The 26210-nt window shown below is 54.7% G+C and overlaps 12 protein-coding genes across 12 annotated transcripts; 10 read left to right on the plus strand and 2 right to left on the minus strand.

The window, feature by feature from the left end:
• Positions 1-409: 409 nt before the first annotated feature.
• On the plus strand, positions 410-892 carry PG998_002651 (uncharacterized protein; the record flags this gene model as incomplete). Its single annotated transcript, XM_066869469.1, has 1 exon — positions 410-892. One exon carries the CDS (start codon positions 410-412, stop codon positions 890-892), a length of 483 nt encoding a protein of 160 aa, XP_066737884.1.
• A 2866-nt stretch (positions 893-3758) lies between these two features.
• On the plus strand, positions 3759-4040 carry PG998_002652 (uncharacterized protein; the record flags this gene model as incomplete). The annotated part of the gene is made up of 2 exons (XM_066869470.1): positions 3759-3883; positions 3923-4040. The coding sequence occupies 2 exons, from the start codon at positions 3759-3761 to the stop codon at positions 4038-4040; spliced, it is 243 nt and encodes an 80-aa protein (XP_066737885.1).
• A 140-nt stretch (positions 4041-4180) lies between these two features.
• On the minus strand, positions 4181-5852 carry PG998_002653 (uncharacterized protein; the record flags this gene model as incomplete). The annotated part of the gene is made up of 2 exons (XM_066869471.1): positions 4181-5564; positions 5668-5852. The coding sequence occupies 2 exons, from the start codon at positions 5850-5852 to the stop codon at positions 4181-4183; spliced, it is 1569 nt and encodes a 522-aa protein (XP_066737886.1).
• A 670-nt stretch (positions 5853-6522) lies between these two features.
• Positions 6523-8587, plus strand: PG998_002654 (uncharacterized protein; the record flags this gene model as incomplete). The annotated part of the gene is made up of 3 exons (XM_066869472.1): positions 6523-6605; positions 6666-7076; positions 7153-8587. The coding sequence occupies 3 exons, from the start codon at positions 6523-6525 to the stop codon at positions 8585-8587; spliced, it is 1929 nt and encodes a 642-aa protein (XP_066737887.1).
• Positions 8588-9070: 483 nt separating this feature from the next.
• Positions 9071-10555, plus strand: PG998_002655 (beta-xylosidase; the record flags this gene model as incomplete). The annotated part of the gene is made up of 1 exon (XM_066869473.1): positions 9071-10555. The coding sequence occupies one exon, from the start codon at positions 9071-9073 to the stop codon at positions 10553-10555; it is 1485 nt and encodes a 494-aa protein (XP_066737888.1).
• Positions 10556-11085: 530 nt separating this feature from the next.
• On the plus strand, positions 11086-11775 carry PG998_002656 (uncharacterized protein; the record flags this gene model as incomplete). Its single annotated transcript, XM_066869474.1, has 1 exon — positions 11086-11775. The coding sequence occupies one exon, from the start codon at positions 11086-11088 to the stop codon at positions 11773-11775; it is 690 nt and encodes a 229-aa protein (XP_066737889.1).
• Positions 11776-12826: 1051 nt separating this feature from the next.
• Positions 12827-14156, plus strand: PG998_002657 (Asp-domain-containing protein; the record flags this gene model as incomplete). The annotated part of the gene is made up of 3 exons (XM_066869475.1): positions 12827-12925; positions 12988-13144; positions 13216-14156. 3 exons carry the CDS (start codon positions 12827-12829, stop codon positions 14154-14156), a joined length of 1197 nt encoding a protein of 398 aa, XP_066737890.1.
• Positions 14157-15016: 860 nt separating this feature from the next.
• Positions 15017-16191, plus strand: PG998_002658 (uncharacterized protein; the record flags this gene model as incomplete). The annotated part of the gene is made up of 3 exons (XM_066869476.1): positions 15017-15072; positions 15124-15849; positions 16128-16191. The coding sequence occupies 3 exons, from the start codon at positions 15017-15019 to the stop codon at positions 16189-16191; spliced, it is 846 nt and encodes a 281-aa protein (XP_066737891.1).
• Positions 16192-17996: 1805 nt separating this feature from the next.
• On the plus strand, positions 17997-18818 carry PG998_002659 (uncharacterized protein; the record flags this gene model as incomplete). The annotated part of the gene is made up of 1 exon (XM_066869477.1): positions 17997-18818. One exon carries the CDS (start codon positions 17997-17999, stop codon positions 18816-18818), a length of 822 nt encoding a protein of 273 aa, XP_066737892.1.
• A 1060-nt stretch (positions 18819-19878) lies between these two features.
• PG998_002660 (uncharacterized protein) lies at positions 19879-21123 on the minus strand (the record flags this gene model as incomplete). Its single annotated transcript, XM_066869478.1, has 1 exon — positions 19879-21123. One exon carries the CDS (start codon positions 21121-21123, stop codon positions 19879-19881), a length of 1245 nt encoding a protein of 414 aa, XP_066737893.1.
• A 912-nt stretch (positions 21124-22035) lies between these two features.
• Positions 22036-23321, plus strand: PG998_002661 (uncharacterized protein; the record flags this gene model as incomplete). The annotated part of the gene is made up of 4 exons (XM_066869479.1): positions 22036-22118; positions 22232-22694; positions 22757-22951; positions 23031-23321. 4 exons carry the CDS (start codon positions 22036-22038, stop codon positions 23319-23321), a joined length of 1032 nt encoding a protein of 343 aa, XP_066737894.1.
• An 867-nt stretch (positions 23322-24188) lies between these two features.
• On the plus strand, positions 24189-26108 carry PG998_002662 (Guanine nucleotide-binding protein subunit alpha; the record flags this gene model as incomplete). Its single annotated transcript, XM_066869480.1, is given in 3 exon segments — positions 24189-24625; positions 24682-25679; positions 25693-26108. 3 exon segments carry the CDS (start codon positions 24189-24191, stop codon positions 26106-26108), a joined length of 1851 nt encoding a protein of 616 aa, XP_066737895.1.
• Between the last annotated feature and the right edge of the window lie 102 nt (positions 26109-26210).

The following is a 26210-nucleotide window of genomic DNA, read 5'->3' on the forward strand; positions in this document are numbered from 1 at the left end:
TTTGTCCTGTCTGCCTTATGCATTGTCATCAAGCCTCCATGGTAGTTCATTGGATAACTCTGGATGGTGTCTCATTCTCAGCATGCGGCTGAGCCGCTAGCTGCAGCTTCCATGGGCGGTACTCTCCCTGTCATATAAGCCGGGCGAACCACAATCACCTATCGGAAGCGATGGTGGCTTCTTGTGATACCGCACCAGCGGCTAGTTGGGCAAACATGGAAGCCCAACACTTTACCCCGCGTGCCCTGGCCACTGGTGAGGCAACGTCAGAGATAGGACAAAAAGGGCGACAGAGGACGGATCAATCAAGCTGGGCATCTATCCCCGAAATCTAGTCCCCCTCTCACCCAACCCCTAAGTTGCCTTGCCTGACTACCAAACGCAAACCCAGTTTTGCAATGCGGGACCAATGGCCGAGGCCCTAGGAATTACTGCAGCGAGCCTCCAGATCGCGGAGCTGTTCGCCAAAGCTGCCATCCGGGGCTACAAGTTGATCAAGCAACTTCAAGACGCACCAGAGGAGATTCGTCGCAAAACACAGTGCCTCGAAGACTTCCGCAGCCTGTGCAACTCCTGTCGAGACGGCATATTGAAAGCCTACCAACAAATACAGGCCACCAACGCCCGGGTCGAAGATATTGCTCGCATAAGTGAACTCCTCGATAGAGCTGGAGCCACTCTCAGGTCGCTCGAGACAATCCTCTCAAAGCTCGGGACTCAGGGGTCAGACACACGAGCTAAGCGTTGGGTGAAAGCCGCCAAGACGAGAGTGAGAAATGGCGATATCTCAGAACACCTTAACGAGCTGGGCCGGATAACGAACCTGATCCAGGCCTTCTTCGGCCAGCTTGGCTGGATGATAGCTATCAACCACAGGTTCGCACCCGTTTAATCTATTTCTAGTTGGCAATTTGGTATAACTTACATGAAAACTGTCCAACAGCAGCAAGACGCAAGATGGCTTCACTGGGCTTAATAACAGCCTCAACCTAATCCAGAACGAGCTTTCGTTGTTGAAGCAACGGCAGGATAGAGCCAATCAAGAGCAGATTTCTGTTGTTGGTGCGATCAACCTCTCACTTACGCAGGTGATTGAAGGGAATTCCAACATCAGCAGCAACATCAATGATGGATTCGCCGATACCCAATCCTCAATGGGTACCATTGGAGGCATGGTTCAAGATCGCTTTGATAAACTGACGACACTCATCGACTCAAGATTTGATAGGCTTGAGACTAATGAGCACCCTGGAAATCCAGTATGCATTCCCCGTTCCAAGTTTCGCTCCTCCAGATTGGTACAGCCCGAGACTGAGTTTGAATGGGTTTTAGCTAATCAATGGATTATCGCAGCCTCAGCTAGTTCAACTCGATCCGTCAAACACTACGCAGCCAATCATCGCGCGCGCCTCTTTCACGCCATTCGCCTCAAGACTCTGCCCCTGCCACCGCATTCCTGTTACCCAGATATACATGGTCGTGGGCTCAGTCGTCATTTTCAAACGTATCCTAGGCTCCCATCGGCCGGGATGTGAATATTTCAACAAGGGTACGAAAGCTAGAACACGGGAATGGTTTACTTTTGCCTTGGACGATGCTTACGGTCGGACCTGGACATCGGCTCTCATTCGACTGGTTTGCACTGGCGCCAGTTCATTCCTGTAATATCTTACTTGTAGAAGAGTTGTAAGCGATGGCAAATGGGAGGGACCTGGGTTTGCACGATTACACGAGGCAGACAACAGAATTAAGATTATCCTGAATGACCACCGAGTCAGACACGAAGGCAAACAAGCTATTTACCAAAAACCAGCCCTGATGTCATCCGGCATACCACCTTTGCGAAAGGTTCTTTCGAAGCTGCGTACGGACCTAAGGGAGGATTTCAATTCTACTCGTGACTGGGAAGGGGTTCAGACTCGGGATGGCGAGACATTACTGCACGTAAGTTTACAGCTAATTTCTTCAAACGCTTTGGACTAAGTGAGTGATACAGGCTTTGGTTTCCATCATAATATTCCTACCAGAAAATGTACAGAACGAGTTCGTCGACTTGTTTGACTCTATTTTACAACTTCTCATTGAGGGCGGTACACCAGTAGACGGAATGTATGGGTAGGTCAAGCAGCCGATTCACCTTTAAATAGGTAAAAGTTCTAACATACACATTGCATAATTAGGGACGAGGGAGTATACCATACAGCCATCTCTATGCTCACAGATGACATACTTGCTTCTGATCGCAGCCAAGTATATTGTCAGACTATAAAGCTTTTGTCAAAGTATCATGTCCCACTGCTTCCGACTTCCACATGGAAGAAGGGTTATGATGACGCACTACATCCAAGGAAAGCTACCAAACTTCTCCAAAATATTCCGGAATTTGCAGTCGGTAAATGATGCGCCTCAACCCACTTACAAGATTATAATTAACATCGATTGCAGAGTATGGTTGTTCCCGAATTTGCGTGGCTATCATTGCTAGAGACAAAGATGAGGTTAAACGCCTGATCGATTCTGGCGATAACATTGACACCCCAACTGGTACAATATCGCCCTTGACCTTTGCTCTCCATTGGACAGATGGACTGAACATGCTGGTGGAGGCAGGGGCAAATACTTCTCAAGCTACCAGGGCTGCCCTTGACTTTGGCATGATTGGTTGCTTTGAGCGACTTCTCGCCACCGATCAATTTCTTTTCGAACCCAACGAGCTATCATACTCTAGAGGAAAGAAAACACTAAACGAGCTTTGGCCGATGACCATCCGCAGGCCATGGGAGAAGATGAGGTCGATTCTAGAGGATCACGTTATTACATACGAAGGTTTTGTTTCTTTGGTCTGCAAAAGGGTCGTGGCAGCAAGGGCGAAGCTTATGGAGGCAGCCAGAATGCACTTCTCCAAATCCCAATTGGAAGACCTCGGATGGAAGGACAGTCACTTCCGTGACGACCTTATTGACTCAGTTGCACTTGCGACCTACTCGAAGCTCAGAGCTAAAGGGATGGTACTTGACATGAGTCTTTGGCCGGGAACCTTACGAACCGTCTACCATCGAGATTATTCGTCAGTGGAGGCCGCAGAATTCTTTTGGGCGTCAGGGTTCCGTGAAACAGACGAGCTGGACGACCACAATATGACGCCGCTGCTTAAAACAACGATTATCGGTTACTTCCCATTGATCCTCTGGTATCTTGACCATGGTGCTAATACCATGGTCTTCACCAGTTTCAAGGGATGTACATTCGTCCACGCACTTGCCGATCAAATTGGCGCATTACGGCAAATATCAACCCAACGACATTTTCCTGAGCTTCCATCAATCTTGGAAAAGGCTGGCTCGATCCTTAACACCCGGCCCAGGGACCATTGTCGTTGTTCCTGCTCACCCGAAGGCTGCTCGCCTATTAACTGGCTTGTCACGTATGGAAACTCCTATGATGACCATTCGTACTTGCACGTATACAAAGCCCGTTTAAGTTTACACAAACTTTTAAGGATGCATTTTGAGGGAAGAAGGGATTTATTTGACAAGTGGCATCGACGCTGTCCAGAGGTCCTCGGAGGGGCGGCCAATTTCACTGACTTTTGTAAGGCAGAGATATTTGGACGCCTTGGGTTACAACATACGTGTTGTACACACCGTCCCAAACTAAACCATAAAGGTGAACCATTCCAAGACCCTAAAGGTAGTTCATTCGAAAAGCCAAGTGCTCGACCGGAAGATAGAGTTCTTGCGACGAAATTAGAGGGTATCATGTCCCTTTACCAGGACCTCGCAACGAACTATATCAACAACCACGAAGAGTTTTGGGAGGTGTGGTGGAAGGTGATCGAGGGGTTTGTCCCTGAGGGTCTGGCCTACCCATGGGATAGAGTCCGGTTAGTCGAATCCTATCACGCACCAATCCTGACAGACAGTTTGGAGAATGTACTACAGCAGGTTCGGAGACATATTGTTCGATCGATGGAGATGGAGGCCGAGAACAAGAATGAAACACTGGAATGGCTGTTTGAGCGTGTTGAGTTAAGCATCTGATTCCAGGGGTTAATAGAATACGGTTAATCATGTTCATCGGAAGGCGATGTGTGAATCATAACAATTAGCTTATTGCAGTCGGTTTGGATTTCATCTGTAGTATTTCAATCACTAGTAATTCATGATACTATTGCATACCATCAAATTCCGGTTCTCAGTATATGACTTCCCATCTTCCTAGGCGGAACCCTATCCTGGAACATGCGATCAATCTCATCAAAGGTCCGCCCCTTGAGCTCCGGGACATAGAACCAGCTCCACACCGTGGCCAGGGCGCCCAGTCCCCCAAATATGAAGCCGACTTTCCCCTTGAGGTTGCCCTCGTCCGGGTTGACCATGTAGGGAATAGCGAAGTTCATGATGATACCCATGATGGCCTGCGTGGCCGTCGCGAGCGCCATGGTCGGCGCCCGCAGCCGCGTGCTGCTCGTCTCGCCCAGCACGGCGAAGGCCATAGCCCCCAGCGTCGCAAAGTAGACGAAAGCCCACACCACGGTCAGGCCCGACTGCACCCACTTGGCGGCGGCGGTGGGGACCACGTCCAGGATGCCAATGAGGAGCAGGATGGTGACGAGCGATACCATGCCCAGGAGGAAGATGCTGCGCCGGCCGAAGCGGTTCACCACGAACCAGCTGAGGAAGTTGCCAAAGACACCGCACGCGGTGACGCCGACTCCCAGGTCGAAGCTGCGCGATGTCTCGAGTCCCGCGAGCTGGAAGAAGTAGGTCGAGAACCCCAGGATGAAAACGATGCCGACGAGGTGCTGGCACACGAAGACGCCCATGCTGATGAAAGTGCGCAGGCGGTCAGTCCCCTTGAAGCACTGACGGATGCCGCCCTGCTCAGACTGCGAGGCCGACTCCTCGGCGATGGTGCGCTCGAGCACGGCGAGCTTGGCGTCGATGTCGACGCCGTTCCCGGTGCCGTAGAGGGCGGCGACGGCCTTGCGCGCATCGTCGCGGCGGCCCTGGCGGAGTAGGAACCAGGGGGTGTCAGGGGCGAAGGGCAGGCCACACAGCAGGAAGACGCAGAAGAAGAGCTGGCAGGCGAAGGGTCCGCGGTAGGCCCAGCGGTCGGGCCGCTCGCCGAAGGCCTTGATGACGGCGTTGGACAGCAGCTGGCCGACGGCGATGCCGAGGTTGACGCCGGCGGTGGTGATGCCGCGCAGCACGACGGGCGAGATCTCGGATGTCACCATGGGCGCCAGGGTCAGGTAGAAGCCCAGGCCGAAGCCCAGGATCAGCTTGGAGACCACGAAGGCCGCGTTGGCCGACGAGAACATCTCGCCGAAGATGCCGCCCGTCGCCAGGACCAGGCCCGCGAGCAGCGCGCGCTTCCGCCCGACGCGGTCCGCCAGCCACGAGCACAGGAAGCAGCCGAAGAACTGCCCCACGCTGCTGACGGTGTTGAAGGCGATCTGCCAGTTGGCGGGCAGCACGGCCTTGCCCTCGAATATGTAGCCGAAGTCGCGTCGGAAAGACTCTACCGAGAGCGCGGCACCGTTGATCTGAGCGTCGAACCCCCTGTTGTGTGTTAGCTCTCTTGTGCTTGCATGTGTTCCGAAGGACTTTCGACATACGACGGCAAGGGGTTGGGTTAGGGGTTTAAGGGGCTACTATCGCTTACCAGCCAACGGATGCCATGGCCCAGAAGAAACACCACCACACCAGCCTTGGGTGGTTACGGATGACATCGCGGACAGTCAAGTCGTGTTCGAGTTCGTGGTCGGCGGCGATCTGGTCTTTCTTGCTGTCGACTTGCTCTACTCCGGCCACGTAGGGTATCTGGCTATCGCTCTTGACCTTCTCCATTGTTTTCAATGCCGATGTGCAGATTTCAGTGGATTGTCATTAGCAAGTATGAAGTAATTGGGGTCTGGGGTATCACAGCTTTCAATGCTGGGTGAGTGGAGTCGCACGCATGTCGTCTCTCTCCCCACGGGGATGTCAGGACTTTATAGAAACGTCACGCTCAGCCGAGATATGGACTTGCCGGCATATCAACCGATATACAGATCAGGATCTGGTGTCATTAACCGGGCGTCGGGTTGAACCCGCTGCGTTTATGGTGAGACATCGAACAACGAGTTCTAGAATGAGACCTCTAGATCCCATGCTGCCAAGTCTCTCCAGGCCAATAGGGCATGAAACTCATGACCGATACTCCGCAGTGGATCTCGTCAACCACAGCGCATCCAACGGGGAGGCGGGATTCTTCACGGACGCCCCTTAGCACTCCCACTATTCAAATTGGATATTATCACCTGTTGATCACCCCAGGTTTCTGAGAAGCTGGGGAAACTGGGGAGGCGCAGCGTAAACTCTTACGAGCGACACTCCCCGACAACTTTCCACGACCCCCAAGGCCGCAACCATCCCGATTTCCACTTCGCTTCACATACCCCAGGTTGTCGATGCAATTGCTTTTTCACTCTAAAGAAACCCCTGGTTACTTTCGAATCCACCTTGTAGACCAGACCACATGGCCGACACCAATGAAAGGCCACGAAAACGTCCCGCTGCTAGGGGAAACGCATTCTATCCCCGCAAACGGGCCAACACAGCGTACGTAGACCCCCCATGAGAATCCGGGACAAGGCTCGTGTATCTTGGATGTGGTGCCAGATGCCGCCGCGATTTACGCTCGCTTACCAAGAATGGCCAAGATAGTTGCCAGGTCTGTCGCGCCCGCAAGACCAAGTGCGACAATGCGAAGCCAAGCTGCTCCTATTGTCTCAGCGTCGGCGCAAGCTGCATACAGTCTCCATTTGACCTGTCCAGCTTCGACCCGGCTAGTCTGAGGATCCTGGAGCGCTTGGATGAGCTGGAACATCTGCTCAGGGAGAAGGACGAAGTCGCCAAATGCAATAGGTCTGGCACGCCCACAGAGCATGCTGAATTGGACCACCACACGTCGCCAACCCACCATGTCCTGCCTGATGCTGGCCGTGATGAGCGGGTGCACATCAATCATGCCATGCAAGACTATGAAGCAAACTCATCGACGCCTGGCATCCGTGTTCCTCCCCCTGAGAAGTGTGCTCCCAGAGCGTCTGGAGCAAATTCTCGAGTGGACTTCAACCTCGGAGATTCCCGGGACTCCTTTCACCAGCACGGCTTCACCCTCCAACCCCTGCCAGTCGTCGCCGGGCACTGGCACCACCCTCGGATCACTGTCAGGGTTAGCAGAGTTGGAGCCGCACGGCGTGAACGAGCTGCTGGACCGCTTCTTCATGCACGTCCACTGCAAGAACCCGATCCTCGACGAGACCGAGACGCGGCGATTGGCGAGGCGGGCGTTCCTGGAGGGTCTGGATTGGTCGCCCGCGTCTTGCCTCGCCATGCTCATCTGCGCGCTCGGCTGCATCTCCACGCCCATGGGGCCCAGTCACGAGACGGCGCCGGGGTCCCAGGCCTACCGCGACTCGGGCGCTTTCTTCCAAGCGGCCCAGAAGCGCATGGGCCCCTTGATGCTGCAACCCTCCATCATGGGCACCCAGTGCCTGTTCTTGTCGGGCGTCTACCTCATGTCCATATTCCGCCCGCGCCAGGCCTGGCGTTACTTCTGCCAGGCTTTGGCGGCGTGTCAGGACTTCTCCTTCCTGGCCAAGAATGCACGGTTGATAAATCAGGATACGGCGGCAGGGGTCGCCGAGGTATCAGCCGACGATGTGCTGGAGCAGGCTGTGTACTGGTCTGCCTGGAAGTCGGAGCGAGAGGTGCGGCAGGAGCTGTCTCTGCCTGACTTCCCTACCAGCTCCGGCACGCATTATCCCACCTTCTTCCCCACCCCACCTCCGCCGTCAGTGGGCACACCCGATGGATTTACTGATCCGGTTGACCTACGCGCCCGAGGGTCTTGGCTGTTCTACCTCTCCGAGATATCATTACGGCGGTTGAACAGCCGGCTCTGCAGCGAGATTTCCACCCTACATCAGCAGTATACCGCTCATTCGCCGGCAAGCAGTACTACTACTGCTACCCCTGACGCTGGCACGGGTCATTTTCTGCAGGTGCTGGCAGGCATGATCCCCGAGTACGAGAGCCAAGCACAGCAATGGGCCGATAGTCTTCCCAGTGAACTGTCAATCAGACACGAAGCCACCCAGAGGGAGGACCACGCGGAACACATATGCCGCACAATCCTCAGGGGTCACTTGTATAATCTATGGGAGCTAATTTACTGGCCCTTCGTCATGGCTGCTGTCGAACTACTGGCCATGGGGAAGCCCCAGCACGCCCACCCGTCCTTTGTCAGGGACATCTGCCAGCGCGGGCTCGAAGCCCACGTCCGCCGGCTGCACATCAACCAGCCGGTGTTCCTGCACCGACACCACGGCACGTGGTTCATGATGCGGTGCTGCACTCGCAGCGCCTTTGTTCTTGCCACGGCGGCGAGGCACGGGGCGCACATGCCGGCGGGGTGGTTGGAGGCTGTGAAAAATACACTGGAGATGCTGGACTACTGGTCCGCTGAGGTACCCGACGTTGGAGGGTGGGCAGCAGCAGTTGAGAGACAGCTTGCGAGAGTTGCAGTTAGCCATTGATAGGCGTGGTAATTAATGAATGGAATGAACTTCATGACATTATTTCACGACTATACAGAGCAAAGCATTAATTGTATCTGTTCATGCGTTGCCTCAGGTCCGTCTTCTCCACCCCCACTCAGCAGTAAACTACTGGGGGTGTCGATGCTCGTACTAGAGCTCAGGCGCCAAGGTTTAGTTGCTCTCCATACTTTGGCTAGCCTGCGAGAGCCCCGAACTAGGGTGGGGAAGTCGTCGGGGAGTGTCGCTCGTAAGAACATGACTTTCCTATTGTCAATTGACACATGCTCCGTCGCCAAGATCGGCAACATACCAAACACCATGAGATTCGGCAACCCCAGTTTTCAGTACCCCCCATTGGCTCTCTGGAATAGGCCCTTGACCTACTTAAGGAGTCTTCTATTCTGGTGAACTGGTAGGAGATAGTACGGCTCTACATCGACCAAGGCCCCCTTCACACGGATCACACATCAACCCCCCAAAATGAGCAAACCACAGAACCCCTCGTGCTCAATGCTGCGGGTGAGCGGCAGCGACATCGTTGATGCTGAGGGCAACAAGATCATCCTGAAGGGCGCCGGCCTCGGCGGGTTCCTGAACATGGAGAACTTCATCACAGGCTACTCCGGCCACGAGTTCGAGCACCGCGCCCAACTGGCCGAGGTGCTGGGCAAAGAAGACGCCCAGTTCTACTTTGACCGGCTGATCCACCACTTCTTCACCGATGAGGACGCCGCCTTCTACGCCTCGCTGGGGCTCAACTGCATCCGCATCCCCTTCAACTACCGGCACTTCATCGACGACCTGCAGCCCGACGTGCTGAAGCCCGAAGGCTTCGCGCTCCTCGACCGCTGCGTCGAGATCTGCGCGCGCCACAACATCTACGTGGCGCTGGACCTGCACGCGGCGCCGGGCGGCCAGAACCAGGACTGGCACAGCGACTCGGGCATCAGCCGGGCCATGTTCTGGGAGTTTAAGGACCACCAGGACCGCGCCGTGGCGCTGTGGGAGAAGATCGCGGCCCACTACAAGGGCAACCCGGTCATCGCGGGCTACAACCCGCTCAACGAGCCGGCGGACCCGACGCCGGACGCGCAGGGCCACCACGGCGCGCGGCTGGTGGCGTGGTACGCGCGCGCCGAGCAGGCGATCCGCGCCATCGACCCGGACCACATCCTGTTCATCGACGGCAACACGTACGCCATGGACTTCCGCGCCTTCCCGGACAAGCCCCTGCCCAACGCCGTCTACGCCATGCACGACTACAGCCCCATGGGCTTCCCCACGGCGACGCAGCAGTACGAGGGCACCGCCGAGCAGAAGGCCAAGCTGCGCGCCAGCTTCGAGCGCAAGGTGCAGTTCATGCGCGGCCACGGCGTGCCCATCTGGAACGGCGAGTTCGGGCCCGTGTACGCGGACGCGCGCACCATGGCCGGGGGCGCCGCGGAGGCCGACGAGGTCAACACGAAGCGCCTCGAGCTGCTGCGCGAGCAGCTCGCCATCTACGCCGAGACGGGCATCAGCTGGTCCATCTGGCTGTACAAGGACATCGGCTACCAGGGCATGGTGTACGCGGACCCGGCGTCGGCGTACATGCGGCTGATCGCGCCGTTCGTGGCCAAGAAGGAGAGGCTGGGCGTCGACTTCTGGGGCATCGTCGACAAGAGCGGCGTCGGCTCCGTCTACGACCCGTTCGTCAAGGCCTTCAAGGACATGGTCGATCCCCGCTTCCACGACAAGAAGTACCCCAAGATCTGGACCCTCGAGCGCCAGGTCGAGCGCGTCGTGCGCGAGTGTCTGCTGAGCGAGTACCTCGGCTGGGAGCTCGCGGAGCTCTTCCGTGGCAAGACCCGGGATCAGCTGGAGGAGCTCGCCGAGAGCTTTGCGCTGCGGAATTGTAAGCAGCGCGAGGGGCTGAATGAGATTTTGCGGAAGGATGTTTTGGGGCAGATTTCTCATGCTTCGTGATACCATAGTTATGATTAAATGAATAAGACATAGTTGTTAAAAATCTGGTTTGGCATTGGATTATCTATGTCGCTCAACCCCCGGAAATCTTGTCATTTTCGATGTCGAGCTGTGAACCCAACTCGACCCCTAGGAATGGTATCTTGGCCCGTTATTCACAACACTATCACGAACGATCATATCGATGAATCAGCATTGTTTACACTTTCATTGTTGTCTAAATAGGCTATCTGATGGAACTCGTTTTCGCGGTTGATTTGAATCATGTACACGAGAACGCTTTTTGGCCTTTGTCCTCTAACCCACCGGCTGCAACCATCCAACTTACGGACAATGGCCAACATTATACCACTATTAGACAATCGCTGCCAACCTGTCAACTGACAAAGACTTCTACATACTGTAAGGACCGCGTCCCTGCAACCTGGGCTTGCAGATTGCATGCATGTCTCGGAATCGACACCCATTCCCTAGAGACGAGCACCGCAACGACCCCCTGTGCTTGAGAAACCGCCCAACCCCAAGACAATATGTCCCGCCCCGCGTCTCCAGCCGGCGCCCCACCGAGCACTCGCCCCCAACCATTCTCCCTCCACGACCTCAGCGACCCGGAGATCGTCCTTACGTCCCCCCTCTCGCCGCCACTGCCCATCCCGCCCCCGCCCTCCAGGAGCTACACCGACGAGCTGAGCAAGAAATCCGTCCCCGTGGACGCGACGCCCGTCATCCGCCTCCTGGCCCCGACGTCCGAAGCCACGTCGCCCCGGATCCTGCTCCGCCCCCGCCGGGCCGGGTTCGTCGATGAAGACGACGAGGAGCCGTTCCCGAGCTTCTTCCACCCGTCGCTGCCGGCAGGTAGGTTCGATGGCAGTGACAGCGGTGCTTCGGCAGGGCTGCCGGATCCGGTGCCTTGGACAGACGAGCTGACGCGACAGCGCCGACCGCGGCAGCCGAGTTACGCGCAGAGCGTGTGGGAGGAAGACACTTCGTCCTCGTCGTCTTCTTCCTCGTCGGCGATGTCGTCCGATGATGATACGGGAGAGGTCACGCAACGCGCTACTGTTCTTGCGGATGGCGATGCGGAGCAGATGGCGACGACGAGGAAGGTTGAGACCAGGGCGGAGGCAAAGGACGGTGTGGAGGGTGAAGGTGATGCTAAGTCCGGATCTTCCGCGGCACAGGACATCACTACGTTTCGCTTCCCAGGCGCGACGGCTTAGTGTAAACCTCGCCAGAAGTTCTCATCGGAACAACGTATCTTCGCACAGCGCATCGCATGGGAGTCAGTGAGAGCCGGCAGAGCAGTTGCAGCAAACCAACAGAGATAATTATCCAATGTACACAAAGTTATTCCCAGCGACCGACCACTTTTGTCAGTGCGTGTTGGATGTAGTCACGTTCAATATGCCCCCTTTTCCATCTTTGGTACAGGCAATCATCCCAGTATTGATTACGTAGGTAGATGCCCCTTCGATCCTGCTGTCACTGCCATTTATTGGACGTTTATGACATCCGTTCTCCGGATTACCTAAGCGAACCACTGGAAGGCGCCGGGTACCTTGCTTAAAGAAGCGGGACTTTATTGGTCTTGGCGCATGCGTCACTTGAGCAGGTTGTGGCATCATGATTGGCTGATGGCCCCTAAGCAACCAGTTGCCAGCCAGACAAGCCAGACCGACCAGCGAGTAGCTTTTGGTAGCCAGGGCAAGGTGTGGCTAGTGATTTGGTCATTTGTCCGAATCGGGTAGCACCAAGGAGCCAAACACGGCAAGGGCCAGTGGAGGCCGCGCAATCCGTCCCAGCAACAGGCAAGCTATCGCAGAGTGCAATCGGGCATCCAAAAGGGATCTGGAGTGCAAGCAGGATGCTTCAAATGTGGCAGAGGAGTTGATGAATGCGATAGACCTCAAGTTACGCTGTCTGTCAATAGAGTAATGCGAATGCTGTGATGTTCTTCACAAGCAGGTGCAGCCCGCAGGCAGGCAATTACCCCGGGTTCCCCACTGTTGGTCGCTGGTTGCTGTGGTGGCGTAGCGTCGCAGCTGCCTTCGAGGCTAGGCTTATCTTTCGGATCGGCGTAGCTCGCATGAAACGCCCCCCAGTTTGCCAGTGGTAGCACCTTCCTCCAAGTCGTCATACCTAAAGCTCCCTCTCTTCCCTCCCTCCTACAAACCACTCCATCCTTCTCCCATCAACATCCATCCTCATTTGGGAAATCAGCATTAGCATCCGTCTTTTTTCGAGTCCATCATCAAACCCGAGCCACCCATCATGAAGGGAGCTCTGCTGACGGCAGCTGCGCTGCTCGGCTCGGCTGACGCCGCAGTCCACAAGATGAAGCTCCAGAAGATCCCTCTCGCGGACCAGCTGGTAAGTGGCAGCCATCGCCAAAACGCGTCGCGAACACACGCTAATTGATTCACGATGAACAGGAGTCCATCCCCATCGACATGCAGGTCCGAGGACTCGGCCAGAAGTACATGGGCGGCCGGCCTGAGAGCCACGCCGAGGCCATGTTCAAGGACAGCACCATGCACACCATGGACAAGAACCACCCCGTCCCCATCAGCAACTTCATGAACGCTCAGTGTACGTATCCAACATCTACTCTCTGACACGCCATGACTCGCGCGCTGACTCTTAATCCCTCGGCCATCCAGACTTCTCCGACATCACCATCGGCACTCCCCCTCAAGAGTTCAAGGTCATCCTCGACACCGGCAGCTCCAACCTCTGGGTTCCTTCCCAGCAGTGCGGCAGCATCGCCTGCTACCTCCACTCCAAATACGACTCGTCCTCTTCGTCCACGTACAAGAAGAACGGCACCGAGTTCGAGATTAGATACGGTTCCGGCAGCCTGAGCGGCTTTGTCTCCCAGGACACCATGACCATCGGCGACTTGGCCATCAAGCACCAAGATTTCGCCGAGGCCACCAGCGAGCCCGGTCTTGCCTTTGCCTTCGGCCGTTTCGACGGTATCCTGGGTATGGGCTTTGACAGGCTGTCTGTCAACGGCATCGTCCCTCCCTTCTACCAGATGATCAACCAGGGTTTGATTGACGAGCCCGTTTTCGCCTTCTACCTCTCCAGCAACAACGGCGAGGACGACTCCGAGGTCGTTTTCGGTGGTGTTGACGAGGACCACTACACTGGCAAGATCACCGAGATCCCCCTCCGCCGCAAGGCTTACTGGGAGGTTGACCTTGACTCCATCTCTTTCGGCAAGGAGACCGCCGAGCTCGAGAACACTGGCGTCATTCTGGACACCGGTACTTCTCTGATTGCCCTCCCCACCGATATGGCTGATCTGCTCAACAAGGAGATCGGCGCCAAGAAGGGCTTCAACGGCCAATACACCGTTGACTGCTCTGCCCGTGATTCTCTGCCCGACATCACTTTCACTCTCAGCGGCCACGATTTCGCCATCAGCGCCAACGACTACATCCTGGAGGTGCAGGGCAGCTGTATCTCGACATTCATGGGAATGGATTTCCCTGCTCCTGTCGGTCCCCTGGCCATCCTTGGTGATGCCTTCCTCCGAAAGTGGTACTCCATCTACGACCTTGGAAAGGGCACTGTTGGCCTGGCCAAGGCTAAATAAGCACACTGATCACTGTGTGCCTATTATCATGGGAGAAGGGGGGCAAGGAAGTAATGAGCACCTGCGCTGGTAATAAGCACTGCTGTGCTCGAGGTTTACTGTATGTGGATACGAGCCCAACAACTTGTTGTTTATTGCGTCATTGAAATTGGTAATTCTGTAAACTACAGTATAGCATAGGAAACTACTTCGTTCTTCCCCTACTACTCTATGGTGCCCAAATTTGTTGTCAAAGCGTGTGAATGGTGATGTTACATGACATTCAATCACATAAGAGACAGCAAGTATGTCTATTTTGTCAATGCTGTTGTCGGCGGTCGCATTTTACCTGCAGACCCAACATTGCTTTGGTTCGTGCTGGCTACGCTCACTCTGCTGACCACTCGAAAAACACCGACACGTAAAACAGTCAAGGCCTAACACTTATAAGATACAATCTCGCATTGTTAGTGTGGACTTTCCATCCATTGCTATATTTTTACTACTCTTTCCTACTAACTATGAGACTATAGGTCTTGCTACGCCAGTATCAGACATCACTTAACTGGGACGTCATTTACCTGGAAATACCTAGCTTGGCCCGTTTACCCACTATCTGAGTAACCATGTCGATGATCAAATACTAGGAGTCTCACAACATGCCTGACGCCTCGGCAATTTGACCGGCGACTAGCGAAAGCCGTGGGTGACGCGGCTCATCAGGGAATCCCTGCACAATTTCCGACACAGCCAGGCGAGCATCGGTGGCGGCATCGGCCGGCCCATGGTAGCTCCAGGTCGTAATGACCAACTGCGGCGCATCGTCGGCGCGGTAGCGGGCTTCGGCCTGCATGTCGGTGCTGCAACGTGTGCAGGCCACCATGGGGCCCACGACGGGCGCCCGGGGGCCTACCACGAAAGGAAAGCCCGGATGCAGGTAGAAAGGCTCGTAAGGCTCGTGAGGCTTTTCTAGGGCGTAATTGGGAAGCTCGAGCGAGCCCTTGGGCTCCCGGTCCTCCTCGGCCTTGTCCAGGTTGAAATCGGGGGTAGCACAGGCCGCAGGGACACCGGGCCCAGCGGCAGTGGTCGGACATTTCGAGGTATTTAACGTCGACCCCGTCCTCCTTGGACCAGTCGTGCAGGTCGATGACCCATCGTTTCCGGTAAAACACGCCCTGCTTGTTGGCGTTGACCTTACATTCAATGCCACACGACAGGGGGTCAAGAAAGAGGTTGACCGAATCCACGCGCGTCACCACCTTGTCCGCTTCCGGGAACCAGGACGTGCCCATGCCCAGCCGTTCGTACTTGGCCAGGCCGTACAGGGCGGGCTGCATCTTGCCGTCGTGGACGGCGGCGTTCGGCGCAGGCCGGCATTTGAGCTCGGGGCCGTCGCGGGACGGGAGGGAGGCCTGCGGCGCGTGCAGGCTCTGGCACTCGAAACAGGGCACGAGGAGGGGGTCCGCGTCCCGCTCCAGCCGCTGCAGGAACTCCCACGCGGCCTCGGGGTCCTTCCACACGTCGTCGACCATCCGGGCGCCGCCGATGAAACGCATCCGCTCGCTGGCCGAGGCCAGAACGGCGCGGTCGACGGGGCCGGCGTGGTGGAAGACGAGCTGGATGAGCTCGGTGGGCAGCTGTTCGAGATCGAAGCCGGAGGGGGGTTTCCGGAAGATGCCATGATGAAAAAAATAAGGCGAGATAAGTCTGTAAGGTCTGTTTGCTTGGGTAATTGGTGAGTATTAATAAGCAAGGGTGAGTCTGGATATGCTGAGAAGATGGAGAGTATGGTATAAACTGGGAGCAGGTGTAAGACGTCCCTTTTATACTGTGACGATAGGAATTATATAATGGAATTGTTTAAAACCGACAAGTTTGTGTAATAACAGTTACTCTCTTAATGAACAAAAGATTACTCAATAAACATGAGGAGCCTTTAAGACTGTTGAATCCTTTCTTCTCTGTTTAGATTCACTATTCATTTACTTACAGGTCCGGTTCGCACAAAGAGTTAGAGGACGACAATGCGACGAAGATACTGACATCAAACCACTGATAAGGATACTCCTAAGGGGCGAATTGGTTCATTTAATATTGATTATCAGTCCCTCCTGCGTTCCCCTGACAGCAGGTCTACATTGCCGGCCTGGTAAGTCTGTTTTGCTCTACTCAGGGGTAAGTATCGGCTTACTGGTTTCTAGTGCCATAGGTAGCTTTGAAATTGGCAAAAACCCGTGATTGTTACTAAATAAAGGGATGGTATTTGTTGAGATGGTGTGTTCTAATGCGACTTCATACCCCAGAGGTACGCCCAAGGAAGAGGTCACACTTGACCCGAAACCATCGCCATGGACCCAATTCGAAGCTAAGATTTCCGACGCCTTCATCAAAAGGCAACCGAAGAGGGTGAACACGCCGACGAAGATGACCGCCTGTTGTGGGAAGGCGTCAGTAATAAATTTCGACGTATAGAGATTAATCCGCCCTTACCCCGAGTCATCACGCGAGACATTGAGAATGAAGACGGAATCAAGATCCGAACATAAGAGATATTTAGCCAATACAAGCGCCAAATGGGACGGGGAATTCTGTTGGTGACTGGTGAGATGATAACCAACATGGTCCGACGCCATTCAAGCTCATTTTTTACTAGGCATGTCAAGGCATACCATGTTCTAGGCTCGTATGCAAAACCAATACCTATTCTAACCACCAACGGAGTCACCCCCGGCAACCTTCCTGCAATCTTCCAGCTGCCACAACTACGCCTCGACCTCACCAGTTTTCACAATGTCTCCGTTCTACTCCACCAATAATACAAGAATCACGTACGATGCACCCCCATCCTCACAAAGCGCATCTGAGTAACGTTGCCCAACGTAAATACACCTCGAGACGCATATCGGGCTATGTATGCAAACACAATCACCGTCAAAGGCTGAGCAAGCGAGCAGCAACTAGAGTTGCTAATCAGAAATACTGTGGTTTTCCAGATAGCCAAGCAGTGTCAACGGCGGCCAGGCAGGAGCTGTTGAATACATGATAAAGAGTTCACCTGTGACACCTACCAGACCCCTTCTAAATACGAGTTGATTATTGATTGATTGGTTGGTTGATTATCATGTTTTGCGTCTGTGTCTATGCTATGGATAGGCCTCATCAAGGAGACGAAGACGCGTCTGCTATTAACCACTCTGTGGCCGTTGACCGGATCTTGGTGTGGTTGCCCCGGCCGGCTCCCATCCCTCCATCTGATTGAGACATGTCATGGCGGTAACTCTTGTTTGGTGATTCGACACCTACATTCCCGCTTCTTCATTGTTGTTCGTCTCAACCTCCCTCCCTCCTCCTCCTTTCCTCCTAGAGCCTCGGAGCTCTCGTCGCTCTCGTTGTACGTGCAAAATGACGTTATGTGACGCCGTTCTTACTGAATACAAGTTCAGAGTCTGAACAACTTGAAAAGTTATAAACGTATACCAATCACGGGATCAGAGCTCTATCGAAGTCAGCATGGTACGTTTTTACTCTACCTTAACCTGTTTACTTACCTTAGCCTACATATCCGTCCTTCAAAGCATCCCCTACAATACTACACCGTTGGCTGTCCTACTAGAGGCTAGTCCCGTTTGAGTTTCGAGAACTTACGCTGTCATGCCGGACATCGCACGAAGCCCGCCGATACGGACATTCATCCGACCTTGATCAGAATCAAAAGGGTAGATAAGGTTGGACAGCGCATCCTGTATCCAGTCCGGGCTATCGCCTCGGCCGAGGTGCATCCAGCTGCTCATGACCAACTCGGGCCCGTCTTCCAGAAACCTTATAGTGGTCTCATAGTCGGTACTGCAATACGGGCAGCAAATGGAGGGGCCCTGGACCGGTTTCAAGGGGCCTTTCGCCTGGAGGAAGTGGCTGGTCCAGAGCATACGCTCCCCCCGTGAAGTTGTTCGCCCTCGCATACGGGTCGTTCCACGCGTCCCAATCGTCGAGGCGGATGAGGAACACCGGGCCAATCAGGGTGGTGCCGTCGTCGGCCGGGAAGTCCTGCAAGACAATGGTGAAGCGCGGGCCCATGTCGCCGCACTTGCACGTCAGCCACTTGTACATCCACTCGTGCCGCGGCGTGGCTGCGTCGAAGGTGGCGCCGCTCGCGCCCATCCAGTCCTTCAGGGGCACCACGTGCGTCTGCCGGAACCAGACGCCGTACTTGTTCAGGTTGACCTTGTTGCGCACGCGGACCGTCAGCGGCCGCGCGGGCCGCGCGACGCCCTTGGTGCGGATCGTGATGGCGTGGTCGTACTCCTCCTCCTGGTCGGCCTCGGTCATGAACGACGTGTCCAGGCCCAGCCGCCGGTACTTGGCCAGGCCGTACAGCGCCGGCACCAGCCGCACGAAGTACAGCGTCCGCCGCTCCTTGGCGCTGAGGCTGAGGAACACGTCGCCCGTGAAGGGCGCCAGGGCGCCGGCGGTGCGGCACTTGTACGTCTCGTCCGCGCCGGGCTCCGCGTAGGAACGGAGGCAGGCTTGGGGCAGGTGCAGGGTGAGACAGTCGCGGCACGGCACCAGCCGCGGGTTGGCGTCCTGCTCCACGCGCTTCAGGAAGGCCCAGGCGAGGTCGGGATCGGCCCAGATCTTGTCCCAGCTTATGCCGCTGAGGCTTACCAGGTCCCTGCACGTCGCTGACAACGCGGCCTCGTTCAGTGGGGTGGAAAAACTGAAAATCGCTCGTACTAGCTCCGGGGAAGGTCCATGAACTGAAAGAATGTGGTTGGGGTTGGCTGCTTGCCGTTGCCACTGCCATTGCCGTTACCATTTGTGCCGGACATATTGACTTATTAACTTGTGTGAAACGAGATGGGTTTGTGTATTTGTTGGAAAGGTAGGCAGAAGGGGGTTGTGCTTGTTGTCGTTTTTTTCTCTCTTTTTCTGTTCGATATCAAGCTGTCGAGTGGGTGTGCTTGTCTTGGGAGTATTAGAATCTGGAAAAGGCCAACCCGGTTCATTATGTACTGACGAGAAATAGGCTTTCAACAGCGGTGTGTTTGTTTAACAATGGTGTTGTTCGGACATTGTTACGTGAACTTTGGTCAACGACAAAGACGAACAAGAACAAATGCAGAGTTTATAAATTGAGCAGAGACTTGTAGCCGGCAATGCTGACTTGTGCAGAGAACGGACAAGGAGTCTTACTTGACCGTTACTTACACGTTCCAACAGCCGGCGTGATTGGCATCGCCCGGGCGATACCAATTTGTGTGACCCGGCGTGCAATCGGGATATCCACTTGACACCGGGGTCCCCGCCATCTGATATGGTGAACTTCATCCAACTTTTGCATTATATATATGTATCAACCTTCCCCATCTCATTCGATGATTGCATCGTCGTCCAGAATGGTCACGTGATGCAGCCCAGTCAAGTCAAGAAAAGGGGAACGGCTAGGCTGGAAATGCGCTAGCAGCCCAAGCAGCCGATCCATCCGGACACTGTCAGGTTTCGCCAGGGGGACCCCAGTCTTGGCCCCATAGCAGGCCTTAATTCCTTAATTCCACCCGCTAGCCCTGCAGCTAGGCCTGACAAAAGTCTTCAGCTGAACGAACGAATGGAGAATGAGTAGAAGATTGCTTGCTTGTCGCAAGTTGCGTTCTCATTAGGTATCTTGTTGATCGAAACAATTGCTTTTCATGATGTTTCGTCATGTTCGTAGTAATTAACCCTATTAAATTATGGCATCCCGTGTTGATTATGGCGCGTCGCCGTACGGGGGCGGCGGGTTCTGCTGCGTCAATCGGTTCGCACCCAGTGACTTCCTCCTCCTCGTCACGCTGCCGTCGGTCCCACCACCGAATGCTGATTTCTCGTCCGTAGCAGCCTCCTCGCCTTGACTTGTAGTGCTCGTAGTATACGCCTCGGTTTCCTTTTCTAGTCGCTGCTGTCGCTGTTGCTGTAGTATTCGGGCCGACGCTGGCGTGCTGCCCTCGAGCTCCGCCGCGAATGAAGTCGACGGCAGTTCCTGCACCTCTTCCCGCGTCTCGAGCTCCAGCCACGGCCGCGTGTTGGCGTCGACCTCGTGTATCGTCGATCCCAGGCGATCGTCCATTTCGTTACCGCCCGGCGTCAGCGGGGACACGATCATTTCCGTCCCGGGCCGCGAGAAGGGCGCCCTGGGCTGACGCGTAAATATGGCGGTCGGCTCCGTGGGCGAGGACTCGGAGTGCTGCTGGTCCCGGAAATGCGACTCGGACAGGTCGGGCGTCGAGGCCAGCTGGCGGTGGATCGTTTGCTGCTTCCAGAAGTGCCGGCGCCAGAAGAGCCAGGCGACTACACCCAGCAGCAGCGCGATCAGGAACACGGCGATGCAGATGGCGATGACGATGTTGAGCGGCAGCCGCGGCGGCCCGTCGTCTCCGGGATCCGGCGTCGACGTGGCCGTGGGCCCGTTGAAGGTCGAGCCCGGCACCGTCGGGTCCGTTTCGAACTTGCTCAGATCCGAGCTCTGCCAGCGCACCTGGATGGCGTAGACCATGTTGCGCGAGGTGTGGGTGACGCGGTCCTCGACGAAGGTGCGCGAGCTGGCGCCGGCCGAGATGCACTTGCGGTAGGGCATGTCGGGAAACGTTTGCGGGCCGGTGTAGCAGGTGTAGCTGGTCGGGCAGCAGATCTGCCCCGTCTCGCCCGCGAGCAGGGGGCCCCCGAAGAGCTGCTTGCCGTTGTCCGTCGACGGCAGCGACGTCGGGTACGCGCAGCCCGCCGTGTAGCCCATGGGGCAGATGCCGGGCGAGTACATGCCCGCGCGGTTGCCGAAGTACTGCATGAAGTTGGGCGGCATGCAGATGGACGACGACAGCGGCGGCGTGGCCAGGTCCGTCCAGCGGCCCGGCTCGCAGAACTCGGGCGTGTGGAAGACGGTCGTGAGCGGGCCGGCGCCGCGCTCCGTCGTCGTGGGGGCGTCGCCGGGGTCGGTGGTCGTCGTCATGGCGGCGGCCATGGTGGTGGTGGTCGTGGTTGGGTTTGTTGGGGACCGGATGGGTATGTATATAAAGATATTGTTGAATATGGAGCAAGTAGGGAGATTCTCTCTGATGATCGGTGTGCCGTAAGGCGGATTATTCCGCGATGTGGACCATGCAGAGGCTCGATTCGACACGGATTATCGATTGGAGATCGGACTGCGAGATCCCATGCATGGCAGGGCCAGGCTGAGACGAAATGGGAACCCGCTGGGGGAGGGAGTAAAAAAGAAGGGGGACAGAAAGGGAGGTGTAGCGAGTTGGGTGGGAATGCGTCAATTCACAGTAGTCGAAGCTGATGATCAATGCAATGCAAGTAAAAATTGCTTGCCTGCTAGCCTGCACAGCCGCTAGCCATGACAGCACATATTGTGGGCGTAGGCTTTAGGCTTGTAGGCAAAGCGACACGGAGGATTTAAGGGGTTGAGGCGAGGAATGAGGCTCCAGCTGCTGGGACCCCCTGCCGGCACTAGTCACGAACTACCCGGGAAGGCCAATGGAAGTGCCCGAGCAGATGCTGAAACCATGTCGAAGCCCACCCGCCCGTCCAAGGGGATGCCGACGCCGACCAAAAGGACCCCTTCCACATTGTGCATTATCCACCGAGCCATCGTTTCCTCTTGCGTCAAAAAGCCGACTGCCAATGCTGGCTGCGAGGGAGTCGCATCTCTCTTCCTTCTGGCTGCCAGGTCCGAACCGGGACAGGATTGATTCGCTCATTACTTGATTGGTATTCATGCTTTTTCTATAGTCATTCGCTCACTCATTCCCTACGTCATTCCCTATCACAACGATTAACAAGGTCCATCCTCCACCTTCTCGACCGTTTTTTTTGTCTTTCTTTGTCCCTTTAGTCTTTTTAGTCTTTCAGCACTAGCCCTTTTTTAATCATGTACTTTCCTAAAACGACGTGGACGCGCCTGTTTTTAGCGGTTGCCGTCGTGCAATGTGTCTCGGCAGTCCTTCTCGAAACGTACGTCTTCATCCGCGTGCATCACGTGACTCTCCTTTCCACATCGTCATACCTCGCCGACCTTCCTCCATTCCCAATCCCGCTCTATCCGTGACTAACACCAAGATCGGCAGCTATGTCCTGCTCACCGTGGAGGACAACCTGGCCCCCGAGGCCTACCAGGTGACGGCGGGCCACACGGTGCCCATGTACGCGTCGCTGTTCCTCTTCGGCTTCGTCTACGAGCTGCTGCTGTTCTGGGACTCGCTGCGCCTGACCAGCATGATCCAGGTCGTCGGCCTGTGCATCTACAACCTACTGCTCACCGTCTACGCCATCTTCCAGCCCCGTCAGATCCACGACGCCCTGGGCCGCCTCGAGGTCTCATTCGCCATGGGCGAGCGCCCCATCCTGGACCCGGACAGCCACGTCTGGCAGGACATCAAGCCCGCCCTCATCGCCCTCATCGGTGTGCTCGCCGTCTGCACCGCCGCCATGTGCTTCATCGCCTACCGGCTCCACGCCGAGTTTGCCTGGTTGGTGTACAAGGTCATCCATGCCGACATCGGCATGAGGCGTCGTGTATTTACCCTCGAAGTAAGTGCACGCTGTCGATTTTGTCCTGTTTCTGTGCGTATGTGCTCATCGAGGTTTTACAGATCAACGTGGCCCTCATCAAGTTCAACTTCTTCTTCATGCTCGGCTTCCTCATCCAGAACATCGTCAAGATGTCCGACCCGAGTGATCCGGAGTTTGGCATGACCATCGGCGGCACTGCTTTCGTCCAATTCGTGGCGGTGGCCGGCGTCTTGTTCGCGAGGAGCGAAAACAAGATCGGCACAGCAGTGGTCCTCGTAAGTTTTCCTCTGGGGTTGACCCTCCCCCGCATTACCAAACTTCTCCTCGGGCCAAAGGCAGCTAACTCCGTTCAAGTTTATCGACTTTGGAGGCGTTCTGTACCTCGTGTACAAGCTGATCAAGCTACTGAAGGAGCCCGACGCCTACATGCTCACCATCTTCGACTGCATCACGCTCTTCATGCTGACCTGCACCATCTTTACTACCATCCTCTGCTTCTTCAACTACGACAAGGGCCTCAAGACGTACGGCCAGGCCAAGAACAAGGACCTCCACTCGCGGAACCCGAGCGAGAACCCCATCCTGCTGCAACACACCGCTTATGGTGTTCGTCCGTTTTTGCCGCACAGGATGACGATCGACTAAGTAAACGCTTACTCCCGTCTCGCATGGAGTGGCAATGCGATTTTTGAATCATCCAGGGACTTGCCGTACGCAATGGACAGCGTGACTTCAGGGGGAGGAATCCAGGATGTTTGCCATTAATGGGCAGAAATATATATGTATATACATGGTTAGATACCCCGTTTTATTAGTTACATAGCGTCGGCGAATCTGTTTTACCCACCCTTGATGTCCTTAACATCTTCTTATACATCCTCGGCAAAACCTGCTATTTACCGTGAAAGACTAAAAAACTGGCCACGGCGATCTTTGTTGTCTAACACTACAAGGCTGGCACGACATTGGCTAAGCAGGCGCAGTTTACAAGTGCAGTTTATAGTCGCAATCCTGGGGAAACCAGCCGTCCTTGGCACTTGGGGGCGGGCTGAACACCTCTCCCCAGCAAAAAAAGGGTGGTCAGCAATAGCAGGCCACCAACCAGCTTCGAATAAGCCTTCGGAGATTGTGTGTCTAGCCAAGGCTCGTGCATAGGGCGGAATTCTTTAACGCCCACTTGGACCGTTTTCGAGGTAATCTGTCCCACCATCCTCGCCTATGAAAGGCATTTTGGCGCCCAGTTGATACATTACGAGCTGTTGAGCAACCCACCACTTTGGGCTGACTGCTTGAGAACAAGTGGCTGAGCCTCAAGGCTTCTTCCTTCGTGATTAAGGTTGATTTTACTGAGAATTTCCAATCTAACCTCCTCAGAACGTATGCTTTCATTTACACAACCATTTCATGACTTCTGAATAATTTCCTTGCCTCATTACTTCACCCTCTGATTGCGTACTTTTACGAAGAAACATTCTGATAACTCTCTTGCTTTGTTCATCTCTTACAGCCGTCATGGACCCGATTTCCGTTTTCCAGGTGGTGGGCGCTGCTGTCTCTTTGAGCGAAGTTGTCGTCAAGAGCCTCATGAAGCTGAACTCGATCAGAACCAGGTATCACAAATGCCCTTTGCTACTCTCAACCATGATCGGTCAATTATACACTGTGCAGTCGGCTCTAGATCAGTTATCTGCCTGGAACAGTCCAGAACCGGCTCAGGGTCCACGATATCAGCAGCTAGGCATGCAGATCGGCAATTCGCTTGACAGCTTCAGCACGCTAGTCTGGGCGCTTCACCAACAGCTGGGCCGCTTCGAGGCCAAAAGATCGGAGGATTTGAATACTAAACAGAAGCTCAAGTTTCTCTGGAATGAGAAAGACATGTCGGAGTACTCAATCCTATTGGATCGGCAGGTTAACGCACTCAATCTCTTATTACAAGCTTTAGAATGGTAAGCTCACGCAATTTGTTGTTTTTAGAAGATATGATCGCTGACTGGTGCCCTAGCTCATCCTGGTCGCAGCAAGATGCATTGGTGTCCCAGCCCGATAACCAAGAGGTGCTGAGATTCGCTAAGGACTGCTCATCTTCCATTGTTGGCCTTGACAGCGACTCGCTAAGCATAATCTCCGAGGGCACTGAGCTTATTAGCATCAACTTCGATTTTGATGCTGTTGTTCTTGGATCCAGGGTATACCAACTGGCCGAGAGATCCCATCTAAGACAAGCTATCAGAGGACTTAAAATCGGGCCACTGAAGACTGCCTTCACAAAGCGCGGACCCTCCTCTCCCGATTCTGTTTCCAATATCTTGTCAACCAAAGACAACGATAACGAGTCTCAATACTCTGTCCTGCCAGTGCCAAAAACCGTTTACTGGCAACTTCGATCAACGTTTACAAGTCAGCGGAGGAAGGGCACGCAAATACCGAGAATGGACACCGGAAACCTTACTCCATTGGAACCAGTTCCTGGCGTCCAACGAGTGGTAATTGCTGGAATCTCGGAAAGTGGGAAGTCCGCACTGCATAGATCTATGCTTCTCGATCGAGAGGAGTTTTCGGATAGATTTCGAGCGTTACTTACCGACGTCATTCGGGATAACCTTATAGAGGGCACACGAAAAATATTGGGACACATGCAACGCTCGGACATACCGTTCAATAACGATTTCCTCGAGTCATACGCATTCAATGTTATTACAGTGGAGGATGTGTGGCTCATCCAATCTCTTTGGGAGAACGCTGGATTCCTGGAGGCGTATCGTCAGAGATCCGCGTACCATCTGAACGAAGGCTATGCCTACTTCGTCCATCACGTAAAACGGATAATGGATTCAGGGTACTTACCTTCCGACCAAGACTTGATTCATGCCAGCGTCAGGACCATCGGTACGCAAGAAACGAGATTCAGATATAAAGATATCACATACGCTGTGATTGACACTGGGGGGAGCTCGTTCCGAGAGGAAGAAATGGATACATGTCATGAAGCACCCCGATACAGTGATATTCACAGTAGACGTTACCTGTTACGCTAAGACTTTGGTCGAAGACGGAGTCAGCAACCAGTTGCAAGAAGGATTAAAAGCATGGGAGTCTTTTCTCGAAAGCCCTGAACTCAGCAGCTCTAACTTAATCCTCATTTTTACAAAGGTAGACCTGTTGGGGGAATGGTTTCGCATTGCTACCCCAGAATGGTTCATTCAAAGTCATGAACAGGAACGGCATGCCCCTGAAGAGGAAGATTATGTTGTACCAGAGGAGGAATTTATGCAACAACTCGAGCGGCGCTTCATGGAAGTCATAGAGTCGGCGACTCACCGCCGCCGCGTGCGTGTCCTTCGCAGCAGCCTTTTGAATGTGGCCGTTTGCAACCCGGGACGAGAAATATTCAAAGTGCTAGAAGAGCTGAGGCACCAAGGCACTGTCTAGAGCGACCACAGCTGAAACTCTCTCGACGAGCATATAAAGTAATGTACATAGAATTAAGCTTTTGAAATTCTTGGTATCCCATTGCATATTTTCGGCTATATG

Source organism: Apiospora kogelbergensis (assembly GCF_038363985.1).
Source record: "Apiospora kogelbergensis strain CBS 113332 chromosome Unknown utg000001l_segment0_segment0, whole genome shotgun sequence".
Lineage (NCBI taxonomy): Eukaryota > Fungi > Ascomycota > Sordariomycetes > Amphisphaeriales > Apiosporaceae > Apiospora > Apiospora kogelbergensis.